Source organism: Scyliorhinus torazame, chromosome 16 (genome assembly GCF_047496885.1).
Source record: "Scyliorhinus torazame isolate Kashiwa2021f chromosome 16, sScyTor2.1, whole genome shotgun sequence".
Classification (NCBI taxonomy): domain Eukaryota; kingdom Metazoa; phylum Chordata; class Chondrichthyes; order Carcharhiniformes; family Scyliorhinidae; genus Scyliorhinus; species Scyliorhinus torazame.
In genome coordinates this window covers 149,349,627-149,364,899 of record NC_092722.1, presented here as the reverse complement: position 1 = coordinate 149,364,899, position 15,273 = coordinate 149,349,627, and the positions used below count along the sequence as shown (strand labels likewise).

General features: G+C 44.6%; 1 protein-coding gene across 1 annotated transcript in view; it reads left to right on the top strand.

The window, feature by feature from the left end:
- Positions 1 to 15,273, top strand: part of dock1 (dedicator of cytokinesis 1) — an 850,868-nt gene that overhangs the window by 780,892 nt on the left and 54,703 nt on the right. Inside the window, exons 42-43 of the mRNA XM_072479204.1 lie at positions 12,801 to 12,977; positions 13,395 to 13,478. Of these exons, the coding sequence (XP_072335305.1) occupies positions 12,801 to 12,977; positions 13,395 to 13,478 (261 nt within the window). The remainder of the gene's footprint in view (positions 1 to 12,800; positions 12,978 to 13,394; positions 13,479 to 15,273) is intronic.

Genomic DNA, 15,273 nt, shown 5'->3' with positions numbered 1-15,273 from the left:
AATTATCATAGAATTTTACAGATGATCCACCTCATTCAGCCCATCGGGTCTGCACCGACCTTTGGAAAAAGCACCCTACGCCTCCACCCTATCCCAGTAACCCCATCTGGGATTTTGGAAACGAAGGGGCAATTTCGCATGGCCAATCCACCTAACCTGCACATCTTTAGACTGTGGGTGGAAACCGGAGCAAACCCATGCAGATATGGGGAGAAAGTGCAAACTCCACACAGTCACCGGAATTGAATCTGCGACCCTGGAGCTGTGAGGCAGCAGTGCCAACCACTGTGCCACCTTACCGACAGGGCCGCTCAGCCTTGGTCCAAACATGGACAAAAGAGCTGAACTCATGAAGTGAAGTGGGACTGACAACCCTTGACCTCAAGGCAGCATTTGACTTGAGTGTGGCACAAAGAAGCCCTATCAAAACTGAGGTCTGTGCGAATCTGGGAAAACTATCCACGGATTGGAGTCATAACTAGAACAAAGGAAGATAGTTGTGGCAGTTGGAGGTCAATCCTCTGTATTTCCTCTGGTGGAAAGGTACGGAAAAGAGACGTAGGCTCACCACTTCAACGTGGCAGGGTTGGAAAATCCCAGCAATAATCTTAATAGGCTAAGCCTATCAAGAAAAATGTCAGAAAGCATGTATTTCACAGTGGAAATCTCAAACGCTCTGACCTTTTCCTCTCGAAAGAATTGTTGAGGCTCAGTCAAGTGAAAATTTTAGAACTTGTAGATTTTTGTTAGGTAAGGGTATATTATGAGTTACAGAACCAACACAGGTAGATGGAATTAAGATAAAGATCAGATATGATCTCATTGGATGGTGGAACAAGTTTTCTGGGCTACTTAGGTTCCTATGACTTAACGGTTGATGAGGTGACCAAGGGAATATTATAAACGCTCTCAGATGTGGTTGAAGATACTGCTGCACAATAAAAGGCAAAAAAATTATTCATATCCCCAGAACTACAATCAATACTTTAATTCTTAATCTGGACTTCTCTTTATTGAACGGAAAACATTTTGAAGTATTTTACTGCTATCACTTATTCAGACCACTGACTGCTGACATCAATCAATAAGAGACAAAGCTTAAAGCAGCCATGTATTGATGTTTCAGCTCAGAGTATATGCAAGCTTTACAATGATAAGCGATATATTTATGCATATAGTTTTCTTTGGTGAATTTCTTTTGGGCTATTGCCTGAATTAGTATCGATGCAATAAAACATCTTTTAAAAATCTCTTTAAGGTGCCTTTGATCTGTTCACTTTTTTTTCATCAAAAGCTTTTCCTATCAGTTTCTCCATTGCTGGAATATTTTGTGAGTACCAGTTAACAAGCAAAATAATATTTACTCAGACAATAGGGCAATCATTAGCCAATTATAGGGCAGGAATTTATGGGTGACAGTGGGCGACAGTCTGTGGTCCCCCAGCCACGTGTTTCACGGCAGCGTACCGTTTGCTGGCGGCAAGATTCTATCTTCCCGCCGCTTGTCAATGGAATTTTCCATTGTAACCACACCACGCCATCACAAAATCTGCTGGCGGTGATACACTACCAGCAGGAAAGGTGAATTGCGAAGAATTTTGGCCAGTGTTACCTCCCTCACCATAAAACTCTGCGCCCTCTGGCAGGTTCCCTACTAACCATCGAGAGTGGTGGCCACTGCTGGGACTATATCCAGTCCCTGAAAAATAAGAGGCAGGGGCTGCATGGTGGCATTATCGACAGAGACAGGTTCGGAAACCTCAGGGATTGGGGATGGTAGGGGAGGTGATGTGGGTGGTCTGGAGGACATGAGGGAGGTGGGACCAGGGTGTACAGGATAGGGAGTGGAGGGCCGTCTGGGGGGGGGGGGGGGGGGGGTTGTTGGATGCAGACCTTAAGTGGGGTGTGGGGGACAGAGGCCTCCAATTGGAAAAATGGGAAGGAGCACCACCCTTTTTCCCACCTGAGACTCAAGCAGGCTACCATGCCAGGCTTCCACCCATGGCAAACTTCCTCCCCTGGCCAAAGAATTGTGACTATGTGGGATATGGCTCTTAAGTGGCCATTAATTGACTACAGTCACTGTGAGGGCATGCAGACCACCTGAGGCCTCGCTTGCTGCCCATAAAATCACGGTCAGGTCAGGTGTAGGTTGGTAGCCGTGGGAAAGGCATCCACAGAATTTTACAGGCCACCCTGCCACCTCCCCACCCCAGCCTGCAAAGCCATTGGCAAGGGACTGTAAAAATCTGCTCAAAATGTAGATACAATTAATTTTCTGCAAATTGATGGACACAAAGTAGCTTGGTGTCTGCGGAAGATGAATTTACAAAATAATAACGCAATGACTATATAAAATATTTTATTGAGTCATTGTGAATTTAACTCGGTAGTTATAAAATCTGTAGCTTGAACCAGGATTTTGCACCAAGGCCTAAATTTTCTGATTGGCAGGTTCCCTGCCGACTCCAGCAGCCCCAATGTCATATTACGCTCCAACCAGCATTGATGGGCTTAAGGTGAAACTTCCACTCCTCACTCGGAAGGGTGTTCCAACTTGGAGAGTTGCCGGCCAATCAAATTGATTGGCAGCTCCCCCTCAGCTCCAAGCAGAGAGCTGCAGTGGCCAGAAGAGGCACTGTGGCGAGCTGCCTGGCACTATTTCCCAGGAACCGGAGGATAGGTAAAGTGGCAGAGGTTCCCAGGATGGGAGGTAGGGAACGCCACTAGGATTGCAAAGGGGGTAATCAGGGTCTCGTGGGTTAGACCATGGGGGGTGGGAGAGGGAGGTCCAGAGGTCACCAGGTCTTGATAAAGGGCACCCCAAGTTCAAAGGGGGCTTCTAATGGCGGTTTCACCCCGGAGAACCAACCATCTTTATTTCTGCATTTCTACTCCTGCGCTGTCATCCGAACGGCAACCTTAAACCTGAGACTGGACGGGAATCAACCCTAAGTGGCAACTTATTGCTACCAGGTTTGGAGCAGGTGGGAACCCGGAGGGAATCCCATAGATGCAATTTCATGCCCCTCCTACCCTCAACCCCCCAATCTCCGCCTCAGAACCCATCAGAGGGGAGTGTGATGTTCTGGCCTAAGTCTTTTTCTAAAGCCAACTTTGTTGGCAGGTGAGCACATGAAAACAGAGCAGCTGAAAAGTAACTGACCAAGATTTACAGCTAACTTTCTGTAGAACATATTTGTACTTTTCAAATGATGCATAACTAATATAGGTATGCGTAAATCCCATTTACGCTACTGACTCTGCAAGGCTTCTATAAAACCCATTAAAGAGGCATGTTACACTAATACTGTGAAGAAAAGAATGTAATGTCACACCAGTAAATTAGTTTAACTGTCTCGATAACCACTCATGCAAAAGCAATATACTGTGGATGCCTGAAATCTGAAATAAAAATAATTAATGCTGGAAATACTCAGCAGCTCAGGTAGTATCTATGAAGAGAGAAACAAAGTTAATGTTTCAGATTGAAAACCTTTAGTTAGAACAGCAAGAAGTCCAAGATTTAACTTTTTAGCAAGTTCAGCAAAAAAATTAGGACTGGGGAGAACAAAGGTTAGGTCTGTGACAAGCAAAGGGCAGGAGTGATTAAATGACATAAGGGATGATAGTGCAAAGGTGGGAGGTAATGAGACAAATAAAGAAATAAAAAATGAGTCGACAGGAGGTGTGTGTCGTGTTGGGTGCTCTGCTACATAGACAAACCAACACGGTTGCGGATGGTACAACTCAGTTTTATTACTAACAATATTTACAATGGTAAACTGGTTACTGTGGTTTGTTCATTACCCTTGAATCTGTGGACTTATCCCTAACACTACCTTGGAGAGGCACTCAGCACATGGTGAATGTCTGAGTGGCTTGCTGTGAGCTCTGTGCCCTGAGCTGTCACCTGCTGGAATGAGCGGGAAGTGTCGTGTTCCCCGTTTTATAGTGTGTATGTTCTTGCCTGTGATTGGCTGTGGTGTTGTGTGTGTATTGATTGGTCCGTTGATCTGTCCATCAGTATGTATGTATGTTTGCACCATGATGTTTACCTGAATATCATGACAGTGTGAATGACAAAAACAAAACAATTCCCATAGTTAGTAACCACAAATGTGTACTTACAATGACTGAGGGACTTGCAAGATTATACTACCTCAGAAAATTTATATATTTTCTAGCAGATATAAAATAGTGAAACTTCTATAGTTGAGAGTGCTTTGCTTTTTGGTCGGTACTCAGAAGAAAGCAGACTTTTTAAGGGTGTAAGCCAAGTGATCGCCTGGTGAGGTTGCTCAAAAACAGTCACGTGAAGCGAGCGTAGGAGTTCTTCCCAGAGTGCAGGCAGAGCACAAGCATTGAGTAGCTGCTCAGCTGATGAATAAAGTATTTGATTATCATAGAATCTCTACAGTGCAGAAGAGGGCCATTCGGCTCATCAGGTCTGCACCGACCCTCTGAAAGAACACCCTACCTAGGCCCATTCCCTCACCCTATTCCCGGATCTCCATCTAATCTTTACATCCCTGGACACTAAGGGGTAATTTAGCAAGGCCAATACACAACCTCTACATCTTTGGACTGTGGGAGGAAACTGGAGCATCCGGAGGAAATCCACGCAGACATGGGGAGAAAGTGCAAACTCCACACAATCACCCGAGGCCGAATTGAACATGGGTCCCTATGCTGTGAGGCAACAGTACTAGCTACTGCCCACTATGCTACCCCTATGTCTGTTACAAGTCCTTGATGTCAGTGTTTGGGAACAAAGCACCTCTGCGTGGTATCAGAGTTGGCAGTGTGGCAGAAGGACTTCACCGCATTGGCCTACTCATGTTCAACAAAAACATTGCGAAAGTTAGGGAAAGCTTGAGAAGGAGTGGTGTATTTACTGTCCTGCTGCATTATCTGTTAGATCAAAAAAGGTACAAACTTTCACCTTACTAAACTTAGCGGGCTCTGAGGACATAGAGAAGCACGTGTCATTTGTTTTCCAAATTGAGGAGGAGAAAGAGGACCCTGAAATAATTCTAAGAAGTATGGGAGCATCTGCCTTCCGTAAAAGATACAGGGCGCAATTCTCCCATCGGGAGACTAAGTCCTGACACCGGACTGAAAACCGGAGTGTTTCACTCCGGCGTCGGAGGCCGTTCCCAGTCCCCGGGGGGCTAGGAGAGGCGCCACGTCATTTACACAAGCCGGGCCTTGGTGCCGCGTAAAAGCGGCGCTGCGTAAATGACGCCACCTGCGCATGCGCGGATGCCATTCTCCCCGCGGCCGCCCCGCAAGAAGATGGCGGATCGATCTTGCGGGGCAGCAGAGGAAAGGAGGTCCTCCTTCAGAGAGGCCGGCCCGCCGATTGGTGGGCATCGATCGCGGGCCAGACCTATTTTGAGCCCCGGTGCAGGAACCCCCCTCGTCCCCCCCACAGGCCGCCCCCCAACGTTCCCGCGCTGTTCCCGCCGGCAGCGACCAGGTGTGGATGGCGCCAGCGAGAACCTGTCGTGTTGGGCAGGCCGCTCGACCCATCCGGGCCGGAGAATCACCGCTCGCCCATTACCAACGGCAAGCGCCGATTCTCCCAGCGGCCAGCCGTGATTCGCGCCGCGCCGGTTTGGGGAGGGTGGGAGAATCGCGTGCGGGTGTTGGGACAGCGTGGCGGGACTCGCGCGGCGCCCGGGCGATTCTCCCACCCGGTGTGGGGGGGGGGGAGAAGTCCGCCCACAATATTTGACAGGCGCACATTTAAGACAACAAACCAAAGAGCGGATGAATCAATACAATCTTATATGGCAACCTTGAAAACCTTAGTGAAGAAATGTGCATTTCCCACCTTTACTGATGACTTAGTCAGGGATTAAATAGCTGTTGCGAGAGAGACATTTAACACTACAGACAGCCATTGGTTGGATGTTAAACGAACAGAAAAACGCACCAGAGATTTTAGGCTGGAAACAGATGTTGTTGCTGTTCAGGGCACGCCCTGCACCACAACCAAGTGCCCAGGTGCACCTCGTGGCTTATGGCGGACAAATCATCCGCACTGAAGGTGTGGCCACTTTATCCACAGCACATATAGTTGACCACAGTTTAAGAGCCGGTTTAGCTCACTTGGCTAGACAGCTGGTTCACGATGCAGAGTGATGCACTGTGGGTTCATTTCCCATACCGGCTGAGGTTATTCATGAAGGCCTGCCTTCTCAACCTTGCCCCTCGCCTGAGGTGTGGTGATCCTCAGGTTAAATCACCACCAGTCATTTCTCCCCCTCAAGGGAAAAGAAGCCTATGGTCATCTGGGACTATGGTGATGTTATCTTGCCTTTACTTATGGTTGACCATAACATAAGGCCACTGCTAGATCTTTGGGACAGCATTACTCTGAGGCTCATCCAACTTGGCCCAGAGGTGCATACTCCACTAGGTCCCAGAAATAATGGACTACAAAGACCTTTTTAACTGTAACGTCATTGGTAAATTACAAATAATATAACCCATGAGACAAGATGATGGTACCACCAACAGTTTGTACTCCGAAAAGAGTATCAGTAGCTATAAAGCAGAAAGTGGTCAATGAGTTGCATCGGGTGACAACACTGGATGTCATAACACCCATAGACAAGATCACAGAATGGGTTTCAGCAATGGTGGTCACAGTATAGAAAAATGGCATGGTCAGGATATGCATTGACAGTTCATTTAAACAAGGCGCTGCTCAGACCTCATCAACCTATGAAGACAGTGGAACATACCAAATGCTAACGTTTTCAGCATCCTGGATGCGAAATGTATGCAGATCCCGCCAGATGAAGAATCCTCATAACTTACCACATTCATGTCTCCGGTAGGAAAGTATCATTTTCTGCGTCTGCCCTATGGAATCTCCACTGACAATGAGGTCTTACAGTCGTGCATGGAGAAACTCTTTGAATGCCAACTCTGCGAAATCATCGTCAATGACATCTTGATCTGGGTTTGTACAAGCAAGATCATGATACACGTCTTCATCTCATCTTCAATAGAATCAGGACTGTACAACTGGAGCTTAATCCTGCGAAATGCAGATTCAGAGTTAACCAGGTTCCTTCCGTGGGTCATTTACCCACAGCAGATGCTGTGATGCCCAATCCAGACAAGACAACGGCTATACTACAGATGGCTATCCCCATGAACAAGCACGCTTTACAGCGCTTCCTTGTATAAAAAATTATCTTTTTTAAGTTAATTCCTTGTCCTAGTGAAGTTACTGGACCTCTTCACCAGCTCCTTCACCAGGACGTCACCACATAATGGTCTTCAACAGGCTCAAGCTGTCACTTGCAGCGCTGCCAGTGCTACACCAATTTGATCTTCACGCACCTGTACTTCTATCAGCAGATACCTCCTAGCATGGACTTGGCACAGTCTGTATCTAAAATAACAGATCATTGGTTTGCATCAAGAGTCTTCACTGACACTGAGACTCGCTCTGCCCAAATAAAAAAAGGAACTCCTCGCTCTAGTCTCTGCCTGCCACAAATTTCATGATGTCATATATGGTCGTCCTGCAATGAAATGAACCATCAGCCATTCATAACTATCCTAAAAAAACCTCTTCACATTGCGTCTGCACGGCTGCAATGCATGATGTTAAAGCTGCAATGTTACAATCTCAGTATCGTCCGCAACCATATTAAGGAACTGTACTTGACTAGTGCCCTCTCTAGAGCTTGCTACCCACTGTCGAGTTGGGTGTTCTGATGCACAAATGATCCAACATGGCTGTAGATGGTACAACTCTGTTTTATTGTCTAATCAACGGTAACAACTAACTACTGGCTTGGGTACGTGCTTCACCAGCTAACCTGTGGACCCAGCCCACTAACTATCTTAGTGAGGCACTCAGCATATGGTCTATGTCTGAGTGGCGTGCTGTGAGCTCTGTGCTCTGAGCTATCTACTGGTAGAATGAGCAGGAACTGTGGTGTTCCCTGTTTCATAGTGCATGCGCTCTCACTGGTGATTGGCTGCGATGTTATGTGTGTGCTGGTTGGTCCAACTCCTGTCCATCAGTGTGTGTGTGTGATTGCACCATGATATGCTGATCTGGATATCATGACACCCACTACAGACCATTAAGGCATAGATGTCATGACAATAGAAGTGCTGTCCTCATGTAGAATCCAGGAACTCAAAGATGCCTTACAGGCAGATGTCACATGGGGACAACTGTACGACATCATCACCTCACATCGCATCCCTCAGAGACTCATGACAGGCAACACTCACCAATTTGTCTCCACTGAATTTTGAAAATGCACAGACATGGGACTTTGTGCATTTCACAAACAGTCCCGAATACCCATAGTCCAATGGCCTGGCGGAACAGGCAATACGCTCAGCTAAGCATCTTCCACAGAAATGTGTCTGGGATCGCAGAGATTGCTATGCTACACTCCTCAACCTGCAAATTCTGCCACAACGGGGCCTACCCTAGTCAGCACAACGACTCTTTTCCAGGTGCACCAGGATGATAATTCCTATTGCCAAGGCTCTGCTCAGCCCAAACTTGAAACCAATCTGAATTATGCCCTCATGTGATACCAAATGAGAAACAAAAAGCACGAGAATCAAAATGCCCACAGACTAGACCCTCAAACACCTGAACAGAGCCCAGTCCTTTACACAAAACCCTCTCCCATCCATTGACTGCCTACTCCCCTCACTGCCTTGGGAAAGTGGGCAGCATAATCAAAGATCCCTCCCAACCAGGTTATTCGGTCTTCCAAACTCTCGCATTGGGTAGCAGATGCAAAAGTCTGAGAACACACACTAACAGGTTCAAAAACAGCTTTCCCACTGCTATCAGACTCCTGAATGACCCTTTTATGGACTGAAATGTTTTCTCCACACATCTTCTCGACTGAGAAATACTACACTCCATATGCTTCACCTGATGTCTGTGTCTACGTATTTAAATTGTGTATTTGTTGTATGTCCGATGTATTTTCATTATGAAATGATCTGTCTGGACTATGCATAGAACAATACCTTTCACTTTCGGCACACATGACAATAAATAAGGGCTGGTTTAGCTCAGTGGGCTAGATAGCTGGTTTGTGATGCAGAACAAGATCAGCAGCGCGGGTTCAATTCTCGCACCAGCTTACCCGAACAGGCGGCGGAATGTGATGACTAGGGGCTTTTCACAGTAACTTCATACTTGTGACAATAAAAGGTTATTATTATTATTAAATCAAAGCCAATCCAATCCAAGCAGTCAACATCCTGACTCCACGCGGCCATGACAAGTTAGCTGTGGTACACAACCATGCCCCACAACTGAGCCCTGCATCCACGGAATACACCGATAGAATGCCGCAGGCTGTCCATACCGAGGACACCAGCCTGAGAAAAACTGCAGCACAACCAATTGGCATAACCACGGGCTCAAAGCGCGTGATAAAACCGAACACCAGGTTTCATGAGTATGTCACCATCTAGCCTGCAACTGGCCTTTGAATCTCATCTTTGCGCAACAATGAGAAAGGTGGGTGGGGGGGGTGAGACATGATATGCTATACACCAACTGCAGCACCTTGATATGTGTCTCACCATATATAAAAAGATATGGGGGCGCGATTCTCCAATATGGAGCACAAGTGTTCACGCCGTTGCGTTTCATGACGGCGCGAACCGGGCCCGAGTACGACCGATTCTGGCCCCCATAGGGGGCCAGCACGGCGCTGGAGTGGTCCACGCCGCCCCAGCCTCCTTTCGCGGCGCCAAATGGGTGCCGCACCAACCTGCTGCATTATCTGTTAGATCTGGGGCGCGATTCTCCGACCCCCCACTGGGCCGGAGAATAGCCAGGGGTGGGCCTGCCGACCAACGCGATTCCCGCCCCCGCCGACTGGCGCGGCGCGATTCCCGCCCCCGCCGAATCTCTGGTGGCGGAGGATTCAGGACACGGTGGGGGCAGGATTCACGCCAGCCCCTGGCAATTCTCCGACCCAGTGGGGGGGTCGGAGAATCACGCCCCAGGTATTTATTAACAAAACTACTATTCATTGAAGTGGGGAAAATTCGTTTTTCTCAATATCACTTTTAGTGGGAAGAGAAAAATATTTGTTATGGCTTTGTTTGTCCAGGTTTATCAACTTATGACGATCATTCCAAAAGGATTCAAAAAGATTATTTTTACTAGTTTACTATCCAGACTTGATCATGGTAGCAACCATCCATATCACTTTAAAGTTTTAGTAAGTTGTGCTGTCTCCCTTCAATTACTTGAAGTTTCCTCTTCAGGTTTTCATACAACATGACAAATCATTTTCCTATCATCATCATCAGACTTCCTGTCAAGAAATGAATATACAACCTAGTACACAGCTTTGCAGAAAATTTGATTTGATTTTTGTTCACTCTGATGAGTGAGATGCTAAATAACGTCTAATTGCACCTATTAATATTCACTTTTTGATGTGAGTTGATTCATAATTTGTATAACTTGTCCCTACATCAGTGAATCAGAACAGCATTAACATAAGCAAACATGATTTTTGTCATAAGGAGGCAGTAAAATGTCAAAAGATAGACAATTATATTTGTATATGCCTGCTTTTTTTGTTTTGACATTTTGGTTTCTGTTTGAGTGAGAATCGATCTTCCGTAATGAGAGTTATGAGCAGAGTTTGGTAGGGTTTAGAATAGATTATCTTTTGACGTTTGCTTTAAATTAGACTTTATTTAGCATCTCACTCATCAGCGTGAACAAAAATCAAATAACATTTTCTGCAAAGCTGTGTACTAGGTTGTATATTCAATTCTTGGCAGGACGTCTAATGATAATGATGATAGGAAAATCATTTGTCATATTGTATGAAAGCCTGAAGAGGAAACTTTAAGTAATTGAAGAAAGACAGCACAACTTACTGAAACTTTAAAGTGATATAGACGGTTGCTATCGTGATTAATTCTGGATAGTAAACTAGTAAAAAATAATCTTTCTGAATCCTTTTGGAATGATAGTCACAAGTTCATACGCCTGGACAAACAAAGCCATAACAAATATTTTCCCTAAATTTAAAAAAAGATTTCAAATAAGCAGGGGCGGTGAATTCCAGGAGTCGAGAAACTCTACCTAAACCTGGAAATGCATATTTATTTTTAATACATTTAGAGTTCCCAATTATTTTTTTCCAATTAAGGGACAATTTAATGTGGCCAATCCACGTACCGTTCACATCTTTGTGTTGTGGGGTGAGACCCATGCAGACACGGGTGGCAAAAATGCATATTTAACAGAGTTTAAATACTCATTTAAATGTGCGTGTCTACATTCACCGCCCGGTGCGAATCCTGTTTGGGAGCTCTCCTGCTATTCTCTGAAATAGCAGGAAGCGTGCAGAGCACAATGTGGAGGGAGAATCGTCCCCTTTGTATCCTCCACACAATTTCCTACCTATCTTTCCATCATTAGCAAACCTGGCTACAATAACGTTGGTCACTTCATCCAAGTCATTAATTATAGATCGCAAGTAGTTGAAGCTCTTGTAGTGGTCACTTTAGCACTCCAGTAGTTACAGTTAGCCAACCTGAAAATGACCCATTTATCCCGACTCTGGCCAATCCTGTATCCAATTAATATTTCCCCCCCCCCCCAAAAGCTGCAGCTCCTAAGAAGCGTAGCATTACTCATCTACTAATGACTGAATTAAATAAAGTTGACAAATTTAGGTATCACCCATTCAAATGAAAATGAATTTTTAACAGTGTGCCATGTCTCAATTACTACCAAACAACCTCTCTGGCACTAGAAATTAACTTTTATAAGTTTGTATGTAGAATCTCATTCCTTTGGATTTTAATTATTGATGCAGATTTATTTTTAAATGTTAAATCATTTTCTCTCTCTAACCCATCTTTCTTTCCCTCTCTTTATTTCACTTTCTGCATGTGGCTTCAGGATGAATTAAATATTCAATTTTACACTTCCTGGTTTGGAAGCTGTGTGCCATTGTAAAGATTCTTCAAACTGATTGGTTGAAGAGTTATGCTGTTGCTTACCCTGGGCTCATAATTCCATATTCCCTGTAAATGATTGCACACTGTACTAGACTCCTTGTGATCATAACCTGCCCACGCAAAGTCTGTGGAAAGCTGTCAGTATAAAGAATGGGAAGTGTTATTTGTTTGCAGCTGACCTCAAAATCCAGGCCATTGTTCTGTACTGTGGATATTTATTGATGTTGGCTATAATGATGAGATTAGGCAGGCAGTTTTATATAAACTGTATTTTAATGTTTTACCTATGGTTATGGAATTGAATCATAATTCCAAGATTATATTTGACAGGATCTTTGTTATCCAAGAAATAATACTGTAGCAATGCTTAAAGCAAACTAAATCATTTTAATTTGTTTAATTTCATATAATTTGTACCTTTAGGCACAGATTGGTGACTTCTAAGGGAAATTACTGTGAGGAATGCAACCTTCTAGAACTGACATGATAGAAATAATAGCATTCTCATTCATTTTTAATTTTTAAAAAATCAGTCCATAGAATTATTAAACCATTTGAGTCCTGATTTTCTTCAGATTATGGAATATGTATTGCTGCTATTTGGTCAGAGTGGTGAAAATTAGAGCTAAATACGAAAATATTGTGCACTTGAATAAAATGCAAAATACCTTAATCTCTTGCTTTCAGAGCATGGTATCACTATATCAGAACTCATTCAAATAATAACTACTTCAAGCAGAAAAGTATTAGTTTGAAGGTTATATTTTGACACACATATATTGTCTTTGTAGGTTGAGATAAGCCCATTGGAGAACGCTATGGAGACAATGCAGTTAACAAATCAGAAGATCAATAATATGGTTCAACAGCACATGAATGACCCAAATCTGCCGATTAACCCTCTCTCCATGCTGCTGAACGGAATTGTGGATCCTGCAGTAATGGGAGGTTTCACCAATTATGAAAAGGTTTGTTCATTGATTCCTGCCCCCCTTCATTTCTATTTACCATACAGATGTCAAAGTTGTAAACTCTTGTTTGAATTACACGATCATTGAATAATCAGATTTTTTTTTTTAAGATTCCTTAATCTATTTTAGATGATTCATTTTTCCCTAGTACATTTTATCTTGACAAATTCAGTTAATTTTAGCAAGGGTATAGATAAATAAATCATTATGTTTACATATTTTTCTACATCCGGTGCAAATGTTTGTTGTGCATGTACTAAGGTTTACAGTTACAAGCTTGATCTTCCCCCATCACATATTTTGCAATAATAACAGTTTCACTTCCAGCCATGTAAAGTCCATTATGGAAATACTACTTAAAATAGATTTCTAATTGTTTTTAATAAAACTGCATGAGTGTATTTTTTATACCAGGCATTCTTCACTGAAAAATATCTGCAGGAGCACCCTGAAGACCATGAAAAGATTGAAAAGCTCAAGGACCTCATAGCGTGGCAGGTAACGTCCATATGATTTTTAACCACTTGAGATGTTGGTGGCTTGAAAGGAATAAACAGCAACACATGAGATATAAAATGAGTACTGCATTTTTTACTGGTGAAAAGTTGTCTGTCACTTCATCTGACAGAGTAAATGTCACAAGATCATGAGTTCCAGATTGTGACACAGAAATGTCAGTAGATAATCCCAATTGAGACTAAACGACTTAACAATATTTTCTCTGTCACTGTTTTTTATTCTGCACACAGTGACCTGCATATACACTCATAGCCTGTTATACTTCAGTGGCACCTTCTGTCACATTGGGAATACAAATTCAAAAAAATGAGTTATATAAAATAAACTTAAGTTCACTTTAAACACCTTTTTCTAAAGATTTCACACCTTTTTTTTGAAAAAGAAGGTAGTTATTTAAAAATGGTGACGTATGGGGGGGCATGGAAGCACAGTGGTTAGCACAGTTGCTTCACAGCTCCAGCGTCCCAGGTTCGATTCCCGTCTTGGGTTACTGTCTGTGCGGAGTTTGCACTCTCCCCGTGTCTGCGTGGGTTTCCTCTGGGTGCTCCGGTTTCCTCCCACAGTCCAAAGATGTGCAGGTTAGATGGCCATGCTAAATTGCCCTTAGTGTCCAAAAAGGTTGGGTTGGATGGGGTTATGAGGATAGGGCTGGGGTGTGGGCTTAGGGAGGGTGCTCTTTCCAAGGGCCGATGCAGACTTGATGGGCCAAATTACCTCCTTCTGCACTGTAAATTCTATGAATTATAATACCTGATGATTCAAAGGGGTCTTGCCATCTGACCAATTAAATGTAACAATGGGCATGATCTTCCGGCCATGCTGCGCTGGAAAAGCAGCTCGCGCAGTGCAGCGTGGCCGGTGAAAGCCGGGAGACCCCCGCGGCGTTACAAGGGGAATCCCACCCACAATGGGCGGGATCAGTGTTTGGCAAATCTGACTGTTAGAGTAAACCCTTCTCTAATGTGCAGATTTCCAAGGTACCTGAGGCTTTGGGATTCAATCGCTTTGCCTCGGTGACCTCATGCGAGTGCTGTTTGGTACTGGTCCCCGCAAATGGGAACCAGATGGAACGGCACTCTTTGGAGTTTCCAACGGGATCGGAGGCCCCCACTGTATGCCTTTTGGGCAGGGTGGTGCTCTGCCACTGCTGGTGCCACCTGGATACCCTGGCAGTGCCATCCTGGTACCCTGGAAATGCCGGATTACCACCATGGCAGTGACACCTGGGTGCCAGCCTGGCACTGGCAGGGGCATTGCCAAGGTGGCATTTTTTGCATGCGCATGATTGGGCTGGTGTTGCCTGCCATGTGTGTTGGGGGTGTGGGCAACCTCCCATTTTGCCTTTGGGCTGGGGGAGGTCATGATTTTTAAATGGCATCCCGATCTCCCGCTACAACGGGGGAGTTCCGGCGAGCAGAGCTCCCCGTTGTAAAAAAGGGTGCTATGTGTGACCTCGGCTGCCTGATCCCCATTTAGACCCCTTATTCAAAGCGCGTCACGTTGAATAACTGTGTGTTTCTCGGCACTATTGAGTGCCGGGAAATACGCGGTTAAACGCGCTTCCCCTCGGGAACTTTGTTCCCTTTTGGGAAGATCATGCCCAATATAAAAGTTCTGTTTGTAGGTGTTGTGCATAATTACAGATTGGCATTTGCGGCATGATTTGATACTCTTATCATTCCTCCCAGATTGTGTAGTGTATTCCAGTTCTTAACAATGGTCACACTTCCCCAATAACTGGGCAATAATTGTGCACTTAACAGTATTTGTTAAC